Below are 27,895 nucleotides of genomic sequence, written 5' to 3'. Positions count from 1 at the left end.
TGCTGCTGCTGCTGCTGCTGCTGCTGCTACTGCTGCCCGCTGTCATGTTGCATGCGACATACAGTGGCTGCCAGCATTAGATGAAGTAAAGTAAACCCTGCCATTAGCGAACTATTAATCTATTGCACACTAGAGAAATATCTGTTTCTGTGAGAGAGCTGCCATGTACTAAACATACTACTATAGGTCGATGTATGTATGTAATGTATATTAAGCTACTAAATGCAGAACATTGCTTTGTATAAAATTGCTATTTGTATAGCTCAAAGAGCAACAAAGTACACATACATCTACATATGGAATTGACATGCACATGTGCTAAATACAAATGATTGTCTATATAAGAAATTTCATTACTAGCACTAAAAAATACATTAAAATATATAACTTCCATAGGCTGAAAAATATATAAAAGATTTTTGCCTTCAAAGTTATTTTACTGCTATATCAAGAAAATGTTCTAAGTAATTATATATTTGTGCCAATTTTCTGCTTGTACCATAAATATAAATACTAAGAAATACTAAATCTGGTCTCTAGAAACACATTCTGTTTTGTTCTCTGAATATGTGAAGAGCGAACTATGTTCGCCCAATGCAGCTGTTCGCCAATGGTGATTTCACTGTAGCTAAAGCCATGTCTTTAACTGCAGCTATATATACGAGTTGTCTGTGAGTGTATCAGTGTGTGTGTGTGTGTGTGTGCACATAAATTAAATTCTTAAATTGCTCGTTAGCTCATCATGAGGTTTTGGTTCATTCATTCATGCAGTTGTCGTCGTCGTTTCTCTCGCTGTTTCTATGATGGGCAACAATAACAATAATCATGCTGCTGCTGTTGCTGTTGCTGTTGCTGCTGTTGTCGCCGCCGTCGCCAACAAGCAACAGCAACAACAACAACAACAGCAACTCGTTCGCTCGCTCTTGGCCATTATGTAGGTCATTTCAATTTGTTGTTGCTGTCGCTGTGTGTTTGTCGCTTTGGCCGCTGTCTTTGTTTCGCTTCGTTTTTTTTTTTTTTTTGTATTTTTCGCCTCACAGTTGTTGCCCCACTTGCCACGCCCCCCTCGCAGCGTCTCGCTCGCTGCTCGCCTACAATTTTATGATTTCACTTGGATTCTCTATGCGCTTTTAATATCAACGCGTTGGCATCTTCCACAAGTGATTTAATTTAGCACCAAAACTCAATTCTCTCTGGCATTCTACAGCTATTTAGGAATGGGCGCAGGGTGCGGGGGGAGGGGCGCACACACACAGGGTGTAATGTGTAATATATGGAGCACATATAATTTAGTATTATTTAAATACTTTATGCAAGCACTTAAAGACTTTGGGGCAGCCACAACGCGATTATGAAACAGTTTGTCATAAAGAAAGCGGCATATAATGGATATCAAATATACAGATAAACGTATATGTATATATATATCGATATATAGTATACATATACAATTTGTTATATATCCACATAAATTTCAGCCATTGTCTCGTTGCTTTTGTGAATCATTTGGTCTCGCGTTGCCAAGAGTTCTTTATGACACAACACAAAAGGTATCGATTGCCTTTATGAGAAATGCAAACAGCGCTGATTTATCAGTTGCACATGGCTATATGCATATATATACACATACATATAAGTATATAAGGCAGCTAAGTAGACACAGTCTTTATTTACGTCTAATGAGTAAGCTTTAAACTGAATTCTTGAATGAGAGTCTTTGTTGAAATCTCAGTTAATCGGAAGGCAACACTCTTAGCTCCATTTCACGTATCTGTCCATTTATCTCCAATATATCTTCTTTCTCATTTAATTATCTAATATAATTATTGTTAATATTGTTCACGTTTAATTTTCTTGCATTAACCTGAATTTGGGCAGGGAGTTTCATAATATCTCGCGAGAGGGTTTCATGCAGACCTTCGCATCCACTGAGTGTCATTGTGTGCGTGTGTGTGTGTGTGTGTGCGTGTGTTTGGCCGAGGCTTAGGTAATTATTTAATTTGTTGTGCTGGAAGTCGTTAAAATATGTTTATGACACCTGCTGGAATTTCACAATACGCCCCTCAAAAAGGTGTCCAAAAAGGGGGAGTGGAGGAGGCGGTCGGGTCGGCAGACGAGGTAATCGAGGTAGTTGGCATATTTGCGGACATTTATCAGATGGAGCGAAGGCCTAATGAGAGGAAAAACCTCCGTTAAAGGGGAAAACTTGCAGTTAGGGAAAATTAATTGCACGGCACGTAGATGGAAAAGTCACAATGGAAAAGTTTATCTAGATATTTGTGTCATGTAATTGCAGATAAATGCAGAGACAGAGAGAGACAAAGAAAGAGAGAGACAGACAGCATTGCCCAATTAAAGCAAAACAATTCAATTGGAAAACTACAAATTGACTTTGCAATAAGCCCCGAAATTGAAAACAAAAAATTAAAAGAATTTCTATTTGAGTTGAAGTAAACTTGAGTTCAGAGACAAATGCAAAACCAATCAGAGCCAACAATTTGAATTATGCAAAAAAATCTTGGCAGCAGAGCGAAATTTATTGAGGAGCTGGACGATGATGTGACGGCTGACAGATACTCAGCAAATGACAGGAGGAGGATACTCAGCAGAAGAAAGGAGAAGTTAGAGAGGGAAAAGGAGAGAGAAAGAGAGAATTTGGGAGACAGAGATAAGAGTAGAATAATATATAATATAGAGATCTAAGCAATATCCTTACACACGACTTTGTAAGTCTTTTGTGCCCCATCCTGATACTCCTCTAGTACAACCTTGTCACAGGGTGTTCAAAGCTATGCAGCCAGGTCTAAACTTCTGCTTCTTCTTGTTCATCGTCTACTGTTAGCCGGTTCCGTTAGCTGCCGCTGCTGCCGCTGCTGCTGCTGGCCCGAAGGTCAACCAAAATGGCCAATAAAATGAAATTCCAGCGCTTCGCCAATAAAATAAAAATGCAACCCATGAAATCGCTGACAAATCGTTGGACGGAGGGCGCGCAGAGATGGGCTGGAGTGAGGCGAATCGAGCTGGCAGAGCGACCTGTGGGAGGGACTCACAAAGTTTGCAGCCGTCATTGTTCTAAGAGTGCTTTAGTAGTTTCGTGGGCGTGGCAGCGTGACAGCGCCAGCTAACTGCAAATGTTATGCGTGAGGAAGACGCAGAAGAACGAAAATCGTTCGACTTGAACGCTTTGCTTTTTTTGAATGATACCCTAGAAGCCAATGAGAATGGTTATATAAGTTCTTAACGGAAAATGAATAAAGTATGGAGTTTATATGAAGGCTACATATATAAGAGTATAAGACTAGAGGGGCACATATTGTGTGTATTAGCAGAGGCATGAGAGAATAGAGGATTATAAGTAGACGTATACGAATAGGGGACTGAGGAGTTGGGGAGTGTTGAGATATACGAGTCTATAAGCATAAAGAGTACAAGATGAAACTAAATAGTGTTAATATACTTGAGTATGAGTGAATAGGCTCTTCTGCACGTAGCTATCTCCTTTGCTTAAAGAGGTATTCCTAGTCACGCACTCCCGACTAGAACACAATTGCCTCAGTTCTTTTTTCTCCAGTTTGTCCAATTCGAGTTTCTACTCAATTTTTATTTTTTAGGAATTTTTGTTGTTGTTGTTGTTGTTGCCCAATTTGATGCGGTGGATTTGGCGTTTGTTTTTACGACACTCGAATGTGGGCGTGGCAGCTGGAAGGCAGCTGAAGCAGAAAAAAATCGCAGAGGCCAAGGCGTTCTGCCATGTAAAGCGAAATTTCTTCAGCTACTTTTTTTCGATTCCGAGCAACGCTCTCTCTGCGGTTCTTGTTTTTGCTCCTGCTGCTGCTGCTGCTGTTGCCGCTGCTGCTGCCGGAAATTGCTGCCATCGATATGCTGGCCAGCAACGCCCCCACTCACAACCACGTCCCCACCCTAGCGACTCCCACTTCTGGCAGCCAGCACAGACGACACTTTGGCAATTTATTTCGATTGCGTCTCGGAACTTGCTACGGTTTGTCCTTTTCGCCAGGACCTCCTCCTGCTCCTCCTCCTCCTCCCCATTCTCCTTCTCCTGCTGCTCCTCGATTTGCATAAGCGGCAGGCGGGCAACCAGCCGACCAAGCAGCCAGCCATGGAAATAACACGAGAAAAAAGTCGAAGTGACAAACGTTGCACTCGAGCTGAACTGACTTCATGATACTTGCCCAAGGATATGCATACGAATGCTATCGACAAAGAGACAAATCAAGGGGAGGATCGTCATGTTAGATCTTTGTTTATTTATTTATTTCTTTATTGATAGGGCATCTTCTACAGCATCTCCACAAAATCAAGACTCCCATTCCAGTTCCATATACCTCTGAGCTTCATGTGAAATCTTACGTAGTTAGATATATATATATAGCCCTTTAGCACTATATTTGAAGACTCGAGTTTCACTTGCAAACTTTCTAAACACCCAATATGCTCTCTCAACACTACTTGGGCGAGCATTCAAATGTTGCGCGAGAAAAAAAGGGCAGATTAAGCGCAAATACAAATCAGTGCATAATTTTTCTATTAAACATTTTCCACTGGACAGGCTTTGCAGTTGTCTCTCTCTCTCTCTCTCACTCTCCATCTCACTTACACACAGTCCCGGTCTCTGCGTGCGTGCGTGGGTGTCCACCTGCTCGAATTTTACAGCTAGGTCACGTCCTGTGCTCCTACTGCTCCACGAGTCGCAGCTGGCCACGTTCCATTTGCCGCTCAGTTTTCAATCTGTTCGCATTTTATTTTCAATTTTTTTCGGCACGGACTTTAATTTGATGTGCAAACGCTTAGATGAGATATTTTTGTATTTAGGCAGCCCTGGCCCTTTATCTCTCTCAATCTCTCTCTCTCTCTCTCTCTCTCTCTCTCTCTCCTGCAATATGCAAATTGTGTTTTGGTGCGCGAAAGTCGCGCTGCAAATGAAAAGCAAAAGTCGATTGAAATGAAATACACGACACCAAATTAAATGAAATACGTGGGACAACATTTTGCGAGCATTGCTTTGTTGTTGCTGTTGCTGTTGTTGTCTGGTTTTTATATATAGTAGTCGCATGTATGAATATCTGTCTGTCTGTCATACATATTCAATAGCAGCAGCAAATGCAAATTTGCAAAAGTCTAAAATGGAAAGTGAACAGACGTACCACAAAAAAAGATGGAACTACATATACATAAACATATCACACACACACACACGCTTACATTCACATTCACCTATGCATAACTTTTGCTTTCGAGAATGATCAGAATACGAGTGCGATTAAGCCGATATATATGTACATACATATATCTGCATAGACTTAAACGCTGCGAAATTCGAATCGAAAGCGAACAAAATACGAAACAAAAATCGCTCGGCGTAAGCCAAAAGCGCGAATTCGATATTCGTAAAGCGAAAGCAAAGAGTCAGCTGGAAAGTGCTTAAAGCGGAATAAAAACTTGTATCAAATAATATATATACATTCATTTAGAGCTGAATGGAAGAAATAAAGCTGAGAATTAGCATTAAATATAAATATACTGCATACATTCATATTTATAGATAAGACTCGAACCAAATCATTTATACAAACTCCAATGGGAGGCGGGCAGAGGAGGCGTGGTCGAGCTGCAAAAGTATAAACGCCTTGGAACAATAAATTCGAAATTGAAAATCAAATAAATTGTGGAGCCAAGCACTTTTCGTAGCATCGGCATTTCATCGCCAATATTCGCAGACATATGCATAAAGGCCGGACGAACTGTGGCGGCGGAGGAGGAGGAAGAGGAAGAAGCGTAAAAGCCAAACAGCTTGAATGTGGCTGAAATTATGGTTTGGGCCAACGGCGTGTCGATGGTATCAAATATCGAATATCAAGTGCTGTCCATAAACAACTTGACCTTGCGCACGTACCCAAAGCCAAAGCCAAAGCCAAAGCCAAATAGTTCGACTCGAACTGGGACTCGGAGCCATGTCCATGCTGAGGGCTCATCAGTTACCCACTCACGTTCAGGCTGGTGGCTAATATGGCTTGTTGGCTGTGACTACCCGACTGGCAGCGGCTACCCCGTAATATTTCGGGCATCTTGGCTGAGCGGAGAGACGCGCAATTGAAATGGCTCCGCCTTGGGGCTAAGCGAGGCATATTCGTGTGGTGCAGAGGCTGCACTGCCAGCTGACAGCTGAAAATAGTATGGGGTATCCTCCAGTCAAGCACTCGCTCGTACGCTCCTGCTCGCCTTCTATTTTTTCCATTGCTTAAAAGAGAAGTCAATTTGTGGCCGTGTCGTGAGTCAGCCAAAGCTTGCAGCTCAAAGGTTTCGTTCACTATCTCTCTCTCTCTCTCTCTCTCTATGCCTCTCTTCTTTCTTTGCTTCGCTTTGAGCCAATAATCGTTGACCAAATATCTGTAAGTGTTTTCTGCACGCAATTCAGCTATTGGCAATTGCCGCTCATATTTCTTGCTTTATCTCCTCGAATGTCTGGTGTGAAAATTGCAATTAGTATTGTTTTTTCCTCTCACTCTCTCTGTCTCTGTCTCTCTGTCTCTCTCTTTCTATTGGACTCTTGGTTTTGTGTAAAGTCTTTGCCAAGAACTGGTCGGGCCAAATTGGTTTTCAGTTCAGCTTTTACTACTACTATTTAAAGAGTTTTATACACATACATATATACAGATATGTTTATATATATATAAGTGCTCATTATAAATGTGGCACAGTCTGGCTGGTCATTAAGTCGTGGCATACGCCCCTTTATTATGCTCGTTTAATATTATTATGGTTTATTATTAAACTCGCGCAAAGGTGCACAGAGGGCATATTGGTTTGCCGACACTCTAGCTGGCATTGCAGGCAGATATGATATATATACGATTGCATATGCCAAGTATATAAGTATGTTTATCAGAAATCATACATGCATCTCTTGGGCACGTAACAGATCTGGTACTATATCATCCATCTAGCATTCTGAGTCAGTATTAATCTATTTAAGGCTTAATCAATCGAATTTCAGCTCAGGTCGTTGCCGGAATGAGTATCATGCAGTCGGTTAGTCCTCACATTTATTTAATTTTCATAATTTGCCGTTGGGAGCTGTTGCTGGAGCTTTTAAAGTGCGTTTGGCAACAGGGCAAATGGCTTTCATCACACTCAACAGCATAAATACCTGCGATTGGCATATACCAGAGATCGTTAAATGTCCGATGCCTGCTGCATTAATGTTAATGCTTCATTATAGACGCAGACACAAACATATATCAACATACCTGAAATGACAGAGAGAGAGAGAGAGAGAGGGATACATATAATGAAAATGTTTTAATACAATTTCTATAATTATAATTCAGGTGATAAAAATTTGATGCTAGGTGGAGACATAATTGTGTGGGGATGCCTAAAGTAATTAGCATTTCCAAACTCTCTTTAATGCGCATTATGAACATTAATCAAATTATTTATCTACATAAAGTGCTTCACATGATAAGCTTCACAACAACTGAAGTCATTCACGGCTTAATTTACACTCGAATTATTCTCTATAAATTTTCGTTTTTGAACATCGTTTCTGAAAGACCCTTGTTTTCGTAGCCCCATTCCAAAAAGTATATATAGATCCCATTTAACAACTTAAACAGCTTTAGCAAGAATAGCCTCTCATTCCTGATAACTATATTCCCTATAGAATTTCAGTTTCAATTTCTTTGCTCACAGCAAAATAACATTTCCATAAATCATACACAATATATAAGGGCTTTACGCAAATTTAAGAGAAATCAACTTTGCTATAAAGAACTCTAGCTAGAATTCGTATTTCATTGTCATAGGCATATATAAATTTGATAGTCCCCCACATTTATAACACATGGCTGGGCAATTACGAACGCCCCCATTTGCTAAATATTCTAAATTTATAGTTTCTGTTTCAGCTGTTTCAGTTGCTGTTGCAGTTGTTGTTGTTGTTGTTGTTGTTGCTAATGTTGCTAATGTGCAAACGAACTCAATTACGCAGATAAAATAGTATCGGAACAACCCCCAGCAGCAGCAGCAGCAAGTCGAAGGAACAAGAAACACAAGTCATAAAAGTGCGCATAAAACGCAAAAACTGATTGAGAGTTATATACACATACATGTACACATATCATAGATAGCGCATACACTCATTCTGTATTGGTGTGCGTGTGTGTATGTGTGTGTGTGTGTATTAAGGGACATCACGCCACAACACATTAAAGGAAATTGACGCGGAAACGAAGCGAATAAAAACTACCCAAGCTAAACAGGAAACCGTGGAGGAGAGCGCAACGGAGGTAGCAGGAGGTCCAGTTCGCAATAGCAACAATGTTCAACACACACACACACGCACTCACACACACCCATAGACTGATAAGGACTCCCCTACACACAGAGTCATTGCTCACTTCATTACGCATAATTTCCTCTGCGCCTTTCATACAGTTTCTTCTGACAGTATATCACAATGATGCAGAGCAGGAGTACGATAGAGAGAGAGAGAGAGAGTGCGAGAGAGTGGGAAGAGTTATGCTGGAGAACAGAGCCCGCTACAATTTACAGCTTGCGTTTTTGGGGTTGGCCTCAGCGGTCAGACGCGATTGCCTTAATGTCGTCAGGGCTTCGATGCGTCGAGGGCTGAGCTCACCCAGCTGGCATATTGGCATATGGCGAGGACCGGGTATATCAGCGCCGCAATTGCTGCAAAATTATATGCCGATTGCAGTTTGTCGATAAGCGAACCAAAGAGAATTACGAGCCATGCGGGTGATATGCATAAACATTCACAATCGGCGCGCTGGGGCAAGCATCAGGCTAGAGGCTTACCAGAGCTCATAAACCTCGTCGCCAGCACAAATTGCAAAACAGAAAGATGAAAAAAGAAGAAGAAGAAGAAGAAGAGAAAAATGAGAGAGGCCAAGGCTGTAGCCAGCTGCTGCCAATGAATCGCATTGCATTTCAGTCAAGCGTCTGGGTTAGGCTTCGCTTAAGGTTGGGCTGGGCTTTCGCGCTGAAGTTGGCTCTTGGGGTTTCTGGCTTGGGGTTTGGGTTTGGGTTTGGTTTTAGGTCTGCGGCATCATCACCAACAAACCGCAGCTGCTGCGCGAGATTTGCCAAGAAAAACAACTGAAGATTGCGAGAGTAGCGAGTGAACGAATCCAAGATGACCTGTAAGCCCTCAAGATTTGTCTCTCTATTATGCTTCTAACTCTTATATAGACCTATAGATTTACACAGAGCTAGAGTTTTTAGAGAGATAACTAGGGTCATCGTAGAGTTCTTGATAAAGTGAGATAATGAACTAATTCTGTGTAGCCGATGACAATTTATTATGGATAGAAGCAAACAAAAGAAACAAGACTCGAAGGAGTCCCTTGATAGATCGAGTAACATAAGAGCTATCTTGCCTCAAGATATTTGGCTTTCGATATACTCATCTACCATACGATACCCTCTGCCTGCGGGCCTAGATGAGATGCGCCTATGCGATGCTCTGAGAAGATTTTGTACAAAAGAAACTCTCTGCTAGTGCCTGCCACTGCGAGTGAAGTACAGGGTATGTGCAGTGTAAAATAAAAACAGAAAACTGTTTACAGCGCTTGCGGTTCGCCTTGAGTGGAAGCCCAAAGGCGGGTGCGAAAAACTCGCACGCAAGTGTGCGTTTAATAGTCTTGCGGTCGAGCGGGATGAGAGCTGATTGGAGACGGGCGCAGGAGGCTGGGATCCGGGAATAAGACAGCGTCTATGCAGAGCTCCTTAACTTGCAAAGTACACACACACACACACACACACGCACAACAAAGTGGAGCGTCGAAGCGACGAAGATGACGACGTTTTAGCTAGAGAGCGAGAGATCTTTGTGGAAGGAGAAAGTTTTCTATGTTGAAGGGTGTTGTGTGTATGTGTATGTGTATGTGTGTGGTTAGTGTTGTAGTTGCTGCTGTTTGCTTTGGTTTTTCCTTTGTTTCACTTCCACTTGTCTATTACTTTTGCTTCTTTTGTTTCCCAGCAGCTGATTTTTACTCTCGACGCTCTTAGTTATTATAGCAAATTATTTGTTTTGACTTTAGTTTTTGACGTCAACGTCAACTTTACTATTTCTGTTGCTGTTGCTGCAGCTGTTGTTGTTGTTGTTGTTGCTGCTACTTCCCAGCTGCTTCAAATTACGTCCCTTTGTTTTGTTGCGGTTGCCGAGCGACGTTTTCTCATTTTTTTTCGTCTTGCGCAGCTCGTCAACTTTTGTTTTTGTCGAATTTCGCATTTTGTGTTTTCGCTAAGCTTAAATTAGTTTAGCTCGAGCTCAGGGCAGCAGCGGCTAACTGCGGCTCTGCTCACTAATTAGACGGCGAAGGTGAAGCCTCGACTCGTGGATTTACTTATAGTCGAGGCAGCATTGAATGCCATGAGCCATGAGCAGCTGCTGGGGGCAGCTCAGCGCACGAAGCACCTTGGATCAACGAATAGTGGAAATGCCTTATGAGAAGAGAAGCCTTATGAGAGAGAAATGAGAATCAAGGAGAGCGGCAGCGATGCAGAAGATATTAAGTTGGGGAGAAATTGAAGTAATAGAAAAACCGCAAAGAGAGGGCTAAAGGACAGGATAGACGATATAGATAATAACTATTACAATTTATAGACGACTGTCTCTCAGATTTCTTAATTCTCCTAGTCAACTCCCAAATAGATTAAGATTAAAGTACTTTTCACTTCCATGTTGCTTTACTCCGAATTCATTCCCTTAAAGCTCCATTCCGTAAAGTATTTCAAACAAATTTTGTTTTCTATTTGTTCTATGCAAAAGTTGCGCATACGCAGCGTGCGCCAAAACCAAAAAGAAAGACAAATGTAAGTGGATAACGGTTATTGTAACTCTTGCTGTAACCGTTACTTGAAACTGTGTAACTGTGACTCTCTGTCTCCCTGTCTCCTATTTGTGTTTCTGATTTTCATTCCAAGCGCAGCTGTGGCTAATGTATGTGTGTGTGTGTGTGTGTGTGTAATTATGAGCAATCTACACGTAAAATTTTATGAAAACACAAACAAAAATAACAAGAACAAGAACAAGTACCAGGACAAGAAGAAGTATGGCCATAAATTGTAAATTTTATTTGCGAACAGGATTACGCGTGAAATGCGACAAAAGGATGCGAGGACACACACACACACAAACACACACATGCACACTCAACGATAGCTTCCAAAATTGTTGCTCCCCTTGTTCTACTACTGCTGCTTCCTGTTAATGTTTTAATTAATTTGTAAAATAAAAGCGCTTTGCCATTTGCTCTGCGAGCAAGCGAATCGCACAGATTACAAAAACTTTGCCAGCTCGAAAAAAGTCGCGAGTCAAACAATAACACAAAGTGTTCCAAGACACCCGACGGGAGGGGGTGGCGCCATGTGGGGTTGCTAGTACTGGGTATCTGCAGTCGGATCTGTGTGCCAAACAGATTTCTAGCAGACAGACAGCCAGACAGCGTACAAATAAGGTCTTGCTCTTGCTCTTGGTGTTGCTCTTGGTGTTGGTGTTGCTGCTGCTGCTGATACTGGTTCTAGTGCTGTTGCTGCTGCTGGTGGCCACACAAAAACAGCTGCAAGCGAGTAAGCCTTCCTTGCTGGTGGAGTGATCGACTCACAGATATCCTGTATTCCAATTCATGTATCAATTCCTTAACTTAGAATTTAGAATTATTTTGAACTGGATGAGTCTGGGCAACTACATGTCCGAGGAATACGCATATGTTTATATGTAAAATTCTTCTAATCATACATTCGTGCAATCTCAAACTCATATCTTCGTATACACGTGCATCAATACTCTTCTACATGAATACCTACATACTCTCTGATATTATTCTACTACATATAAGAGTTTAAGCAGTAATGCTGCTATGCTCTTAAACATATATCTGTATACTTTAACTAGTCATACTCATATATTAAGGCAATATACCCTAATTACTCATTTTAAATGGATTCCAGGGTATTGAAAACTGATTGCACTTTAAATTGAAATCAGACGCGTGGTTCGCGCACACACACACACACCCTTTCCCTCTTGCCACGCCCTCAGCGCCTTTTTTGGGTAGTTGATTTTTTGACTGGCTTTTTTCTGTTGTTTTCCGGCTCTTCGCCCCCTCGCGCATTTTGCGGTTGACAGTTGACACAGTCCGCGGGGCAGTCCAGTAGAGCAGCGAGCAGGAGACAACTCCAGACCGAAACAGTTTTCAGTCTCTCTCTCTTTCCCTCTCTGTGCGTGTGTGTGTGTCTCCCTCTAGCAATTGGTTTAAATTTTACAATGTTTAAGCTAAAATGTAGCCATTAAAATGCGCTTTTCGCTCTCGCCCCACTGCTCCTCCTCTTCCTGTTCGGCGTCCTCGTCGGCCTCGTCGACATCGTCGTCGTCGCTTTGGCTGTCGTCGTTGCTGTTTTTTCGGGGGTTTTTCCGCGGGGTTTTCCGGCTTTTCACATTTTCGCGCTCATTACAATTGCGCATTTTATATGGCCATTTGGTATTGGATTTTAAATATTTAAGCACTGCATTTGTTGCCGTTAAGCGTTAATTGAAGTTAAACCAGACTCTCAAATTAGCCCCAAAAACAAAACCCCAACAAGCAACTAAATTAACTATGAAAACAAAAACTAACAAAAATAAATAAAAAACAAAAAAAAAATGTAAATTACGGAAGGCAACATTTAAATTAAAGTTGCACATCAACTTTTCCTCCACTCGTCTAGCAGACATTGAAATATTGAACGGAAATGTGGAAGAACTTGAACTAGTTGCGTGAAATATTTGAAACGGAGACTTAGCCGGTCTATGAAGCGATATAAGGCATTGCATCTCGAATCGATTGAGAGGTTAATTCTATATACGAAAGAACATGAACATTTCATTAAAACTCGGACAACAGTAGCCTTGCATATAAGTGGAGCTGAAATTGGGCAATAAGTCTGTCACAACTAGAATAAATGTGTTTCCCTTTCATATTCCATAGCCCATTTTCATTTGAAAGCCTTTTGCCTACTTCTCCCTCTTTTAAGGCTTTCCAATACATAAACAAAAGGCTTTTCAATGCCTAGCTAATTTACCAAAGCTTCTTCTTAAACAGTTGAATACCTTCTGTCTTTATATGTTTCGACTCCCGTAACAAAGGTCTGAGTCAAGACTGCTTTTCTAGTTTTCCCCCTTTGCTTTTCCGATTTTAGTCTTGCGCCCTAATCGAAATCTCTTCAACTCTTCTCTAATTTGTTGTTAATAACACAATTCTTCTTCTGTTGCGTATTTTGATGTTTGTCTTCAATCGAAATTTATGCTCTTTGGGCTTTTCACTCATTTTTCAACAGACAACAACGAGTCACTCAGATCTATTCAAATGATGCCCACCTACTGACAACAAAGCCACAGAAATAAACGCCAAAGCAAAAACAAAACAAATCAATACGAAAAAACTTTCACCCGTAAAAGGAAGCAAAGACCGAACAAAATAAAAACTGGTTCGCAATATTTCTCATATTACCTCATTCAAAAGTGAGTTGAGGCATAAGCGCAGACGGACAGAGGAAGAAAGAGAGGCAGAAGGGGCAAGATCAGAGATATAAAGACTTCATTAAAAACTCTAATCAATTCTGCGGGAGTTACGAAATAGAGTCAAAGAAATGTAAAACTGATTGCAGTTACAAAATTAATTAATATCAAAGAGAATGCAAAGCAAATTCATTTACTCAACAGAAATCGAATCAGCGCAAAGCAGTTTACTCGAATTATATGTATGAACACATATTGTTTGTATGTACAAACATAAATAGCACATAAATCATTATTTTATTTTCACGTTTTTGCATTGCTTTATTTGGCACTGAAGTGAAATGCGTAACACCCACACTTTAAAATATTTCGAATAGTGCTTCAAAATGCGGGTCAAGTTGCCTTAAATACCAATATCTCGAATCTGAAATCTGAAGTCAACATATATATCAAAATTGAAATATTTTTGCTTATTGTGAACAATTTAGTTCGATAATAATGAAATGAACTCTAATCTAAGAGGGATGGACGGGCAGGCGACTCAACTTGCCAGCCTGATCTAGAATACATCCTCTATATCTTCTTTTTGTTATAATATACATATGTTGAATAGTTGTATATTTATCTATTTACCAATTAACATTTAATCCACAAATCATACGAGAAAGAAAGAAAAAGAGAGACTTTAGCCTATATGTATAAAATATCTACATGTACTATAATCTATTCACATCTCTTATACGCAAATCAGAAAGGAGCTCAGATGCTAAATATATATAGGGATTCTTTAAATTTATTTAATTAAGTTATTCTAACGCAAACAAATATTACAAGGCAGTCAAGCTTGAAGATCTGGCATTCAATATACATACGTATATATATTTGCAACAAATTTTATAAGTCAACAAACTGGCTCTGGTTATGGCTTTGACTCTGCCTCTGCCTCCGTCTGACTGCAACTGGCAACTGGCAACTGGCAACTGGCAATGAATGCCACACACGCCCCGTTTTGTATTTTTGGGTTCAGTTGAATGCACAACAAGCCGCAGCAGCAGCCGCAGCAGCAGTACTCAGTGACCAAAGGAGAGGGTATACGAGCCGAAGAAGAAGAAGAAGCACAATCAAAGTCTCCACTGCTTAGCCATAGCATAAATTATTGGACTTTTGTTTGCAGCAGCAGCAAAAAAAAAAAAACAACGCAAATCGATAATCAAATTGAATCAACTGGAAAATATATAATACACTGAGCGAAAGCGAAGGGAGAGCTAGAAGGATGACGAGAGAGAGGAGGAGGAGGAGGAGGAGGAGGGCTGTCTACATATCACAATTTTATACATTTATTTGCATACGCATATTTATTTATTTATATGCTTATTTACGAAAAATGATGCTGGCTGGCACGAGGCGGGGCTCTATTGTATTGCCAAAGCGAGACTGGAGAATGAGTTGAAAAAATATGAAAATAATTCTCGTAATTCTCATTTGCGTTTTCTGCCTTTGTCGGAGGCCTGGAAACAGCATTCACAATGAGCCGATTTTTATTTTTCAGTGGCATTGAACTGTGCACAAAAGAGAAAGAGCCGCAGCCAGTCAGCCCCTCCGACAGTCTGACAGTCTGCCAGCCTGGCCTAAACGCTTAGCCAAGTCTCATAATAACCATTTTTCGCAGCGCTCAAGGCCAGTGCCAAAGCAGTTAAGATTCTCTTATTAAAGCCTTCTTGGCACAGTTCCAAAATATATGGAAAGAAACGCTAATTAAAGCTTAAGAGAAATGCGTACCGACTGTGGGATACTCGCTTGAACTACACAATTTTCGAAATTCCAATTAGAAATCAAAGCTTACAGATCTCTGTGAATACTTGGGAAATTACAAATTATACATGTATGTATGTAATGTAGACCCACAGAAATATATTTTTTTATAAAACCAATATGCCCGTTTGCCCACTCGGCCAGCGTGCATAGCAACTAGTTTCGCAGCTTAATTTCTTGGCATTTCGATTGCGGTTTGGGGTCTCTGTGTCAATCGTCACTTAATGGCCGAGACACAAATCTGAAATCCTAAATCCCAAATTCAAAATTCAAAGTTTCAGCTGCAATTGAATAGAGAGCCAACTAAGCAGAGTCTGCTTGAGGGGGAGATGGAGCCAAAGCAACAGATTGTCAAAGAGTTGTCTGCCCTTTGGCATTGGCCCTGTCGACTGGACGCGCGTTCAACTTCTACATCCATCTCCATACCTTTCCCTCTCTCTCTCACTCTCTGTATCTCTATCTCTTACTTTATATTCCTCTATGATTTATATATCTAGCTCTCTCGCTCAGTCTTTGGCTGTTGGCAACTTGTTTTCGTGTCTCGTGTCTCAATGCGTTTTCTATTTGCTGCTGCTGCTGCTGCTGCTGCATTTTGCCGGCTCATTGCAACCTGGCCCGAATGCATTTTCTATGCAAACAACAACTGCAGCAGCAGCAGCAGCAACAACAACAACAGCAACTGCTGAAGCAACCGCAACACACAACCGCAATTTGATTTTCTGCTTAAAAAGCAGCCACTGTGCACAGTGGTGACAAACTGTGTTAATCTAAATAAATTCTAAGGCATGAGTGAGATCATTAATAAAAGAAATGAGCTAGAGTATAAGTTAAAGAAAGGCAAGGCATAGCTGCAAAGGACAATGATAAAAGTAATAACATTGACAATGACAATGACAATTGCATTGCTAACAATAACTGATAGCATATAATTATATTAATTGTGATATTCATACCGATATGCACTATTAACATATCAGTGATAATCATAATGATAATGGCAATGAAATGGGCAGCGAATATCATAACAATAATTAAGCTGACAGCCACAAAGATACACACATCCATGATGGTATGTTAATGACAACGATAATCAAATAGAAATGACAATTATATTAATTTATAATTATTATCTCTGACTATTCTCTCTCCATTTCTTCCAGATTTACTCCAAGTGCAGAGCCACTGTGGCCATTGTGGCTGCATGCCATGTGTGTCATACATATATACATGTGTGTGTGTGTGTGTGTTGGCTTTTCTTTGGTGACGCTGTTGTCTGCTGTCTGTTGTCTGCATTCAAGCTCTGCACTTGGCCAACAACAACAGCTACAACATCACCAACAATAACAATGTGAATTTTACTTTATTGGCTTTATTGACTTTTGTTAAGTTCTCGTCTCGCTTCGCTACGTTTTGCTTCTCCACGTTTCGCATCGTTGTTGCAGTTGTTCTTCTCGTTGTTGTTGTTGTTGTTTGTGTTTGTATTTTTTTCGGTTTCTCTATATCTGTGGGATGCGGTTTGCTGCGCCAGTCTCTAGTGCCAAAAGCCGACAAGTTATTTAGCCGCTTTAGCTGCTGCTGCTGCTGCTGCTGCTTGTGGTTGTTGTTTGTTCTCTTATAAAAATAAATAAACCCAACACCCGCCACAAAAAAAGAGAGAAATACAATCAAAAAGAGCGAGCGAGATGCAGCGCCAGACTAAGCCAAGAGGCTGCAAAGGACCAGCAGCAAAAACTGGAAAGTTGTTTGGCCAGTTGGCAGCGTGATTGTGATTTGATGGGAATACGTATATATATATATATATATACGTATATAGAGAGAGGGAGCGAGGGCGACATATTGCTAGATCAATTGTGCAGGTAGAAAAGTCAAAAGTTAGCTGTAAACGCTTGCTCCAACCAAAAAGCAAATACAACAAAAACTGTGTCAACTGTGCGCAGCGGCAATAGAAGATGCGTGTCTGCCACCAAATGCTGCAAGCGGCGAAAACTGGATGCCAAAGTGCGAATAGCACACACACACACACACAGGCAAACACACTCACACACTCCCATACAAACACACACAGAAGTTGCTCGCACAGCAGCTTGAGATTCTGCAACTCGAAACTTGGTTTTGGTTTTCCGTTTGCTTTTGTTGTTGGGTGAAATCTGGTTTTCAGTTGCCTTAGCTGACTTTTAGCTGCCAGCTAAATGGATTTTTTTAGCGCGTTTTTTTGCATTTGCATTTTGAAGTTGAATCATCCACATCGATGCCAGGCGCGTATCTGGCAGATACGTTTTTTGGGTCTTTCAACTCGCCAAGCTTGACAGCGATCAAAACCAGTTTTCGAGCTTCTGACTCTTCGGTTTTCAGTTTTCAGTGTCAACGAATTAGTTAAAGTGCCATAATTAATGTGAAATACTTGGCATCTAATGAACTTTTAACTGTATTACGCGTCTCTGATTTACGAACGTGTGCCTGGCCTCTTAAGCCAGCCTCAAATTTACGTTAACCAACCACTGGCGGCTTTCTGAGATACGTTTCTTTTAACCTCAAAGATACGAGAAATGCGAAAGTGAAAGTGACCGAAAACTTGCACTCAACACAGCACAGATACACACACACACACACGGATATAGACACAGACTGTATCTGTATCTGTACCTATTATCTATATCTGTAGAATCCATTAGTACTTTAGCATCTTAAGCTGCATTTGCATTTGTATCTGTGCTTTCTTAGCTACGGCTACGGCTACGGCTGCTGTTGTATCTTTAAGCCTGTATCTGTATCTTTTAGCTGTATCTTTGTCTGAATTGTATCTGCAACTGTTGAAGTGATTTTTATTGTTGGTCACACGATTTGCTTTTGCTCTTTTGTTTCATTGCTGCTTCAAATTTGAATTTAAAAACCTTAGAAAAATGACGAGTGTGCGCGACTCTCAGTTATCCTGCAAACCTAGCTGTCTATATATAGACTTGGGGATCAACTCACTCTCTCATGTACTCTCATGTACTCTCATATGCATGTGGCTTCCTTCCACTTCTGTTCTAAAATCTCCTCTTTCAATTGTAGCTAATATACCCCATCTGTCGGCGCACAACTCGTACAGGGTATGGATAAACAACAAGCATAAACGATTTATACGTTGCGAGCGTAGTTCGCTTCAGCATCACGTTTCCTTTTTTATTGCCGTTGTTTTCTTCTGCTTCTTCCTTTACTTTATTTTATTTTTATTAAGTATCACAGTTGCTGTTGTTGCTCTTCTTCTTCTCTTCAGGGGCGCTCTCTGTTGTAACTTTGTTGTTGTTGCTGTTGTTGCTGCTGATGCTGTTGTTGTTATTTAATGATTTAAAGATTATGCACGCTCCGCCGGACACACAGCCGGACAATCGTCTGCCCTTTTTATGGAAGGGGAGCCACAAAAGGGCCTCAACTTCACTTTTTCAACTCCTGCCAAAACTTTCGCTTTTTTTACACCTTTTCTCCCCCCATCTCCCTGCGTATCCCTCTCTCTGTCTCTGTCTCTCATTCTCTCTTGGCCAAAGTGAAAAAATTGTGTAAGAGCATGTTAATTTGAAGCGAAGGTTGAAGGCGTTAAAATTGCAGATAAAACGTCGCGGTTTGCCGGCTTCAAAGCTTCGTTTCGTTGTTTGCCCAGAGAGATTTGGACAGTGATTCGACTTGACTGGTTGAGGGTGCGTGTGTGTGTATGTGTGTGTGTAGGCTTGTATTAAGCTGTTACAGTTAGAACTTTGTATACAAACAATATGAAGAGCGAGAGGGACAAAGGGATATTTGCCTAAGCGTTTCATTATGCAAAGTAAATAATTCATAAGGTACTTTTTTATTCAAATCGAATTGAGCTGATGGACTTTGGTTGCGGCAAAAGGGATAAGAATACTGTAGTAAACGAGAATATACCCTGTAACTATGTAGAGTGAATCTCTGTCGAATACAAATGGTAATCTCAATACAGGAACTGCTCAATCTTTTCAGACTATTGGGTGAGAATCAAAAGTCCAACGCAACTACATCAAACCGATATACCCACTTCGAAGTTCAGAGACGGCACATTCAATATACATATTTCATTTCACATTGATGCCCATTTACAGCTAATAGGGCAGAGATACAAATCGAGCAAGCAAATCATCTCGAATGACGCTGAACAACATCGACAGCAACAACGAAACAATTGAACCCATTTTAATGCACACTTAACGTCATAAATATGCAACAACTACAGCTGAGCGAGACACGCCTTGCCTTGGGAGTCTCTAATTTGCTGTTGGAACAATGAGAATCATAAACAAACAGCAAAACTGTTTGGCTTGACATAGTTTTGCACTTAGACAACAGATAAAAACACAATTAAAGTTGAGCAACAAGATTTGCTCTTGACTCCAGCTGGAAACTCAATCATCAAAATGCCCAGTGCTTAAATGAATTCTGGAGACTGCCAACAAAATTATTCAACTAATTACAGATCTATACATTAAGGTATACAGACTCCTCAAGCAGACATAAATACCTCAACTTATACAGATCGTAAAACATTCATTTGAGGAGACAATCAGAAATATAGATACAGATACAGATTCGTTTGCTATAGATTCATTTACCATCCAGATAGATGGATTTACAATCCGGCATAGAGATTCACGCTAACAGATTCTAATAAAGATTCATTTGCGGATGCACTTCGAGATACAGACACATTTATAGATACAGATACGAGCACGACTACAGATGCAATTGGAATTGTGCAGTCATGTGAGAAACTGGTTTCGTGATTCTCAATTCTCGAGCGGACTATAGATAAATATTTATAGTAATAAATGCGTGGGAAAAATAATAAAAGGCATATATAGCAGATACACGTATCTATCTGTATCCATATATAAATATACATATATATACATATACATATGTATATAGATAGCATAGCATATCTGTCTCTCCCTCTTTGTTTTTCTTGGAATAACAAGTACAATAAAATCGCCAGTCAGCGAGAACAAAAGCCCCACAAAGCACACACAAAAGGTACACACACACACACACACGCACACCTATTTTACACATAATTTTCGTACCTGGACAAAACTGTGATTTAAGATCTGCAATTAGAGATAGAGCAAAACTCATTATAATCAAAATGAGTTATAGAACGGACAGACAACCAAAAAAAAAAACTTTAGTAAGCTCAACTACCCAAGAGACACTACACTGTGAGAAAAGACATAGAGAATAGAAAAAAAAAAAATTACACGTCAGAATTAACAGAATTGAGATTTTATTAAATTCTTATTCGATTGAACTAGATCTTTTTGTGATTGAATCAAATTCTATAACCATGCCAGGGCCAATATTTTCTCGCTGTGTAGCAGAAATAACAAATAGAAATAATAATAATAGGGAAAATAATATAAAGACTAGGCCTGAACTCTTGACATCAACTTTAAATTAGAGCTCATGTTTTTAATTTCCATTTCTTGGAAACGCTGTCAACGCCAAAAGATTTAACACCAAAATAAACGAAAGACGACGAAGAAGAAGAAAAAGGCTCAGTCCGGGCTGTTACAAGGCCTGGCTCTATTTTTTTGGCTTTTGAGCTAAGACTCAAATCATGCAAGAAATTTGTTACTGACATTAAAATTACCATCATTATAATGTCTGTTTGGCTCTTGCTTTGTCAGTCTGTCTCCCTCTTCCTCTCCCTCTTTCGCTCCATCTCTTGCTCTCTGTCTATTTCATTGGTCGGCCATGGGCGACGTCTAACACGAAGCAGGAAGACACTTGGCACCGGCAAAAAGCGATGTGCGGTAATACCAAATGTCGAAACGACATAAGCAACAACAACAACAACTACGAGCAACCAACAACAACAAACAACAATTTGAGCTCTGCGAAACCAAAGAAGAAAACATGAAACATGATAAAGTGAGAAGTTTCTAATGGGAGCGCAAGTGTAGCACACACATGACATACCCTGTAAATGTAGTTGCTGCCAGCTACGCAACAACATAGATCGGCGTGACGTAACCTCTGATACGTGACTTATATCTAATCAAATGACGGAAAGGAAATGCAAATAAATAATTGAAGTTTACGTCAAAGTCGACTAGAAATTGACGTAATATGCGTTACGTAATGTATTTCACGTAAAGTAAACTACAATTGAATCTACCCAAAATATTTGATGCTTGTATACAAGTAAACTACGTAATGAATGCCCTGTTACATGCCATACGTAAAGTATAACGTAACACAGCACATCAAAGCAAAATTCATCTCTTTGCTAGTTACTCGGCTGTAGGTAAACAATAAAAATTGCTTCGGAAATCTACTTATCCCTTCCTTAGCAACTAGCCCATATAACCCCACGGGCATCAATATTTTCCAATGGGGCTATGCATGAAACACGAGCGCTTGAATGGAAATGAAAATGGGCTTTAGCTGTGATCGATGACGGCAGAGGTGAGAGTTGAAACCGAAGCCGTGGCTGAAGCTGAAGCTGAAGCTGATTGATAGCCAAGCAAACAAGCAGAGAAGCAGCTGGAACTGGATATGGAGCTGGGAGGGGAACTAGAAGTGAAACTAATAGAAAATCCAAAAGACAACCGAGTGGACCTGCAGACAGTTAGAGCTGTAGTTGTGGAACTGGAACTGGAACTGGAACTAGAAGTGCAACTAGATCTAAAACTGCCAAATACAATAGTTGCTCAGATATCCAGACTTCAACTTAAGCTGGAACTGGAACTGTAAAACTCACCTGCGCATGATGGGCAGCGGCAAGGTGAATCGTCCGTCGTTCATCAAAGGCGCTGCTCCTGGCAGTGGCACCGTCGATATCACCGGCGCCAGCAGCGGCACGGGTGCAGGAGGCGGAGGCGGCGGCAGTGGCAGTGCAGCTGCTGCCGCTGCCGCTGCTGCTGCTGCTGCTGCGCCTGATTGTGGGGGTGGTGGCAGAGGCGGTGGCGCGACGGCGCCACCTGGCAGCGCACTGTAGGGCGGCGGATAATGGGCGTGACTATGCAAAATGTCCGGCAATAGAGCGCGAGCCAAGCCCAAAGCAGCAGGATGCGGATGCGAGTGCGGATGTGGATGCGAGTGTGGATGCGGATGCGGATGTTGCAGATGCGGCGGCCGACGCACGTGCGTAGGCGGCAACTGTTGCTGTTGCAATTGCAATTGCTGCTGCTGCTGTTGCTGTTGCTGTTGCTGTTGCTGCTGCTGGCGACGTTCGCGACGCTCGCGTCGACGTTGCTCGCGTGTGCGCAACTGTTGCTGCTGCTGTGATTGCTGTTGCAACTGCAACTCTTGCTGCTGCTGCTCTACAGTATTGTTGCTGCTGTTGTTGTTGTTGCTGCTGCTTAGATCATCCGTCTGGCATTCGGTCGAGGTGAAAGTGCGTGGGGCTGTGGGCGTGGCATTCACGTTAATCACCTGTACACCGTTATCAACACTGGGCACATTCAGATTCAGATTCACATTATCATTATCATTATTATTGGCATTATTATTATTATTTGCATTAGCATTAGCATTATTATTACTATCATTTAACTTATTTTGTACACTTGCACTAAACACTTTTTTGGTTGCTGGCACACAATTATTATTGATGGCAACAATGCTGTTGTTGTTGTTGATGTTGTTTTTATGGTTGTTGTTGCTGCTGTTGCTATAATTACAATTGACAACACAAACATTAGTGTTGTGGTTGCTGCTAGACTCTGCAGGCGATGTTGCTGCAGTTGCAGTTGCTGTTGATGTCTGCTGATTGTGGTTGCTATTGCTGCTGCTGCTGCTGCTGGTGTTATTGTTGTTGTTATTATTGTTCACCTGTATTGTGAGACTTGGCTGTTGCTGACAGAATTTGCTAGCTGTTGGCAGTATTGCAATATTGCAAATGCCTTTGGCATCGCTATTGCTGTTGCTGTTGCTGTTGCTACTGTTGCTAAGAAAAACGCTGCTGTTGCTGCCGCTGGCAGCAACTTTTGCTGTTTGTGTAGCTGCTGTTGCTGCCGTTGCTGTTGGCGGCTCTGCAGCCACATTCAAACGCATCGTCTCGCTAGCGATAGCTCTTGTATTATCGTTATCGTTATCGGAATCGGTATCGGTATCGATATCGTTGAGCCGATGCTCAAACAAACTTTCACTTGCACGAAATTCGGCATACAAACGTTCGAGTTCTGCCAAACATTTGTTGGGGCGCAGCGCGTCGGTGCTCAAATTAATGTTGCTATTGTTATTGTTGTTGTTGTTGTTGTTGCGCCCCCGCGACAACCACGACGACAACTTGTGAATGTTGTTGGTGTTACGGTTACTGTGATTTCTGTTAGTATAATAATTGACGCCACTCTGCACCTCAGGTGTGCACGCGCCGAACGTACTCGAGAGACTGATCGCCGCTGCCGAACGAAACTGGCTTGAGCAACCACTGGAAGAGAGCAACGCTGCCGACGTCGCTGCTGCTGTAGCTCTCTCACTTGGTGTTGCGTGCTCTCTGTAGTAACGACTGCGACTGCGGCTGCGACTGCGCTGGGTCGCCTTTGCTGCTGCTGCTGCTGCTGCACAGGAAACAGGTTGATTGACCTGCACTCCGACCGCGACTGCGATGTCGACGTCGACTTCAACTTCATCGTCGACTGCAACTGTGCCTTGTCTTTCTGCTGTCGTTGCCATTTCTCGCTCATCGCCGTCGTCGTCTTCTTTGTCGCCGTTTTCATTGATAATGCAATTCGCTTTGCTGTCGCTCTGGCTCTCTGCACTTTGTTGTGATCTTGCCTTCGTCGCTGTTGTTCGCATTTGCTTTTGACTCGTTGCCGTTATTGCCGTTTCGGTTTCTGTGTCGTTTATCGCAGGCGTGAATAATGCGCAGTTCTGCAAGCAGAGAAGGAGAAAGAGTGAATGAGTGGGAGTGGGAGTGAGAGTGAGAGAGGAAGAAGAGAGCTGTCAGCTTTGCATTAGTCAAATGACAAGATTTAAGTTTCAAGCGCTAATTAATGTTAATTGCAGAGAGATTAGCCACTGGCCAAAAACAGAAAAGCAAAAAAGATGATAAAGGTGACAGCAGCCGCAAGGACAGCAGCTAAGCCAGGCAGACGCATAAATGTGTGCCTAATTGAATTAATTAAGCCAACGCATAAACATAAAATCGTCACAAGTAATTGTTGTTGGTGCTGTTGTTGCCATTATTCCTGCCTGGCGTCTGCATGTTTGCTGATAAAGTTATTGCTGCCTGTTCCTCCCATTGTTGTTGTTGAAGCTGTATGACTTACTCTCGCTCTAATGCCCGCACGCACGCACACACAAACACACACGCACGCAGAGAGAGAGAGAGAGAGAGAGAGAGAGGGAGTCAGCCAGTCAGTGCCTAGCTCTCCTATCTCTTTTCTCTCTGACTCCACATCTGGTTCAGTATCAGAGATGAGCGTTTAGCGTGCATTTTGTGTGACTTATCGCGCTTCAGTTATTTTAATCTTGCTCTGCTTTGCATATGCAACATGCTCCAACTACTCAATTCGACTCTAAGGCCGCTGCTATAAATTATAAGACACACACCCATTGCCTCCTTCTCTCTTTGCCTACACGCCTGGCTTAGCAATGGCGATGCGCGCTTAGCTTTTATTTGGTGTGTGGCGAATAGCGACTTAGCTTGCTAAGCTCTGCTTTAATATGCTTTGCATACGCAACAAGCCTTAACTACGTTCGACTCTAATGCTGTCTTTAAAATTTATGGCACAGCAACTCATGCTCTTATACTCGCCAATCCACCCACTGGGTTTCTCTGGCTCTGAGGCTGGCTTTTGGCTGAGGCTGAGGCTGAGGCTGTCGGTATAATTTTCAAGACACCAGCTATTGCTCTTATAATCGCCCGTACTAAGCGACTCCTGCTACTCCGCGATGCTTTGTGTTGCTCATGCAATTAGCTCTGTAGCCATAGCTAAATGCACAGCTGAAAGGCTGTTTTTCTAATTTATAAGAGCCGCAGCTGCGCTCATCTCCAATCAGTGCACATTACCAAAAGCTAACGCGACCCCAAATGCGACAAGATGTGAGAGCCGTATAACTGTTAGTGCGTGTGCCTAGCTCAGTATATGTGTGTGTGCGTTGAGTGTGGGTTCTAATTATGTTACGCTGTGTTACTTGCATTAATTACGTCACAGAAATATAATGTGATTTACTGTTAGCTCAACTGCTGCTGCCACTGCTGCTGCTGCAGCTGACTTATTGTTCTGGCTGCTGTTGGCTTTGTCATTGTTGTTGCTGCTGTTCATTCTTGTGCAATGGCGATTGCTGCTGATTGCTGCAGCCCGCCCCCGTCAGGCCCCTAGTCTAACGGTGTCTGGCTGCAAGTCAACTTTCATAACAAATGTCTAGTCATGTTAGTTCTTTCGTCTGTTATATGCACATGGCTAATTTTGGAGGCTATGTGCCAGACTTGCCTGCACTACAAACTGGTTTCCATGTGGGTTTTCTTTTCGCAACTGCTGATTGTCGGAGGGGGGCGCATAGTCGGGGGCCTAGTTATCTAGCGTGCAACCCCTTGAGCATTGTCAATCGATTGCAACCCCTAACTCCTGGGGCTCGCTCAATTATGACGACAACCCTGCTCTATATTTATGGAAAGCATAAATATGGAAGGGCGCATATGGCACATGTGCACCGCAAGAAAAAGCGGGCCCAAGATACCTAACAATAAATCTAAAAATATATATATATATGTATATACTCGTTCAATATATGTATGTGTGTATATACTTTGTATATATATTAAATGTACTGTGCTTTTATTTTGCGTTGCCTATTATTTATTAATTTACTTGTATTTCTCTCAGTGCATGCATGCGCAGCAACTATGTCATTTACTTAAGTACATTTAATGCATTTTTCTCCTTCTGTATATTGCCTTTGTTCTCTCTATCTCTTATCTGTTCATTGCTTTGTGGTCAATTTTCCATTTCGCTGACAACAGAATAAAAACAAAGGCAAATCATGATAACACACGAGAGATGTAGACAAAGAGAGGGGGAGAGACAAAGAGATTCATATATGTATGTATTTTAAATGCATATTTACGCTCTATTATAGGCACTTTGCTCAGCCCTTCCGCCTAACGGCGCCCGCAGTACACGCCCACAGCCCACAGCCCACAGCCCACAGGCCGTCGCCTGGTATCGATATCGATACCAATTACGCTGAATGCGACATCTGGCGCTCTCTTATCGAAGACGCGGGTCGGCACTCAAGTGCCTAAGTGAAACATTAGCCCTTATCCGAGTCGCAGTAGCCGTCAATGGGGGCTCGATAATGGAGTTCTATGCCCTGCTCCTCCCCTCCCTTATCGACATGCCCACTAACCAGGCATCAGCCTTGACATCAAATTTGATGGCGCCACATTTCGTTTCGAGTCGAAGTGCGTCGAACGAGCCAAGGTGACAATTTTACGAGGCGCCTAGGCAGCCAGCCAAGCAAACAGCCAGACAGGCAGACAGTCGCCAGGGTTGACATTGCCATCCGTAAATTGAACAATAGCTAATAATAGATATGAACAGCTATAAAGCATAATAGCGTTCTGGTCATGTTTCGTATATTGCGAAAGAGCATAAACAGAAACCCTACTTAAGACTGAGTTCCAGTATTTTCATTTCTACATGCCATGTAATCTACGAAATCAATATATCGATCCGTAAAAGATATACGTAGATGAATAGCTGACAAAGAAGTGTCACTTGAGTGAGCTATAAACAAAACAAAATATCGATATTTATCGATCCACTTTGCATCACTTACCTGCGATATGTAATCATCCGTGAAGGAGCGCACCAGGCGCTCTGCTGGAACGTTTGCCGTTAGTTTCTTGGATCGATCTTCATCGTCTTCGTCTTCGTCTTCATCTTCTCGAATTTCGTTTGCTGGGGATCGTTGCGATCTATCACATTGTAGACTGTAGTTTGTCGGCAGCTGGACGACGGCTGCCAGGCTAGCCCTGGCCACGCCCACGCCGGATGCGCCCGGCTGGTAGAGGGAGTCGTAAGAGGGCGGCTCCTTGATCGTTGTCGCCGTCGAGGAGCACCACTGGATAAGCGTGTGAGCCGGACTGCCATAGTAGCTGGGATACGAATAGCGATTGCGATGGCTCGCCTTATTGAAACTGAGGAAAGGCACGGGAGGAGCGGCAGCTACAGGTGTTGCAGCAGATGGTGCCATTGCTAGGTGATTTCTCGCCTCGTAGCTGCTGTGGGACTTGCGCAACTTGCGATTGAGGCGCTCGTCCTCGTCCTCCTCCACCTGCGCCTCCTCCTCGTCGTCCTCCTCCGAGGTGGAGCTGCCTGCCCGATCGTAGGGCGTCCATAGCATTGATGAGAGCGCCGTCTCCACATCCGGCGGCCGGTGCAGCCGCTGTACGGCCGCTGGCACGGCCATAGCCTCCAAAGTGGGCGTGTTCCGTTCCATGTGGGACATGTGGGCCGAGTGGACATTGCGCTCACAACTTGAGCAGCTCCTCCTTGCGCCGAGCCGTGTCAATGGTCAGCCGCATGCTGAGCCTCGACT

At 42.2% G+C, this 27,895-nt stretch overlaps 1 protein-coding gene across 1 annotated transcript in view; it reads right to left on the bottom strand.

The window, feature by feature from the left end:
• Positions 1–27,895, bottom strand: part of LOC108653780 (uncharacterized) — a 50,250-nt gene extending 22,355 nt beyond the window's left edge. Inside the window, exons 1-2 of the mRNA XM_018104555.3 lie at positions 27,134–27,895; positions 22,107–24,220 (exon numbers count right to left, since the gene is read on the bottom strand). Coding sequence (XP_017960044.1) covers positions 22,107–24,220; positions 27,134–27,805 — 2,786 coding nt within the window. The 5' untranslated portion in view covers positions 27,806–27,895. The remainder of the gene's footprint in view (positions 1–22,106; positions 24,221–27,133) is intronic.

The sequence above is a fragment of the Drosophila navojoa genome, chromosome 5 (genome assembly GCF_054131105.1).
Source record: "Drosophila navojoa isolate 15081-1374.11 chromosome 5, UAZ_NAV_1.0, whole genome shotgun sequence".
In the NCBI taxonomy this organism is placed as follows: Eukaryota; Metazoa; Arthropoda; class Insecta; order Diptera; family Drosophilidae; genus Drosophila; species Drosophila navojoa.
The sequence above is the reverse complement of the archived record's forward strand: the minus strand, read 5'-3'. Positions and strand labels throughout refer to the sequence as shown.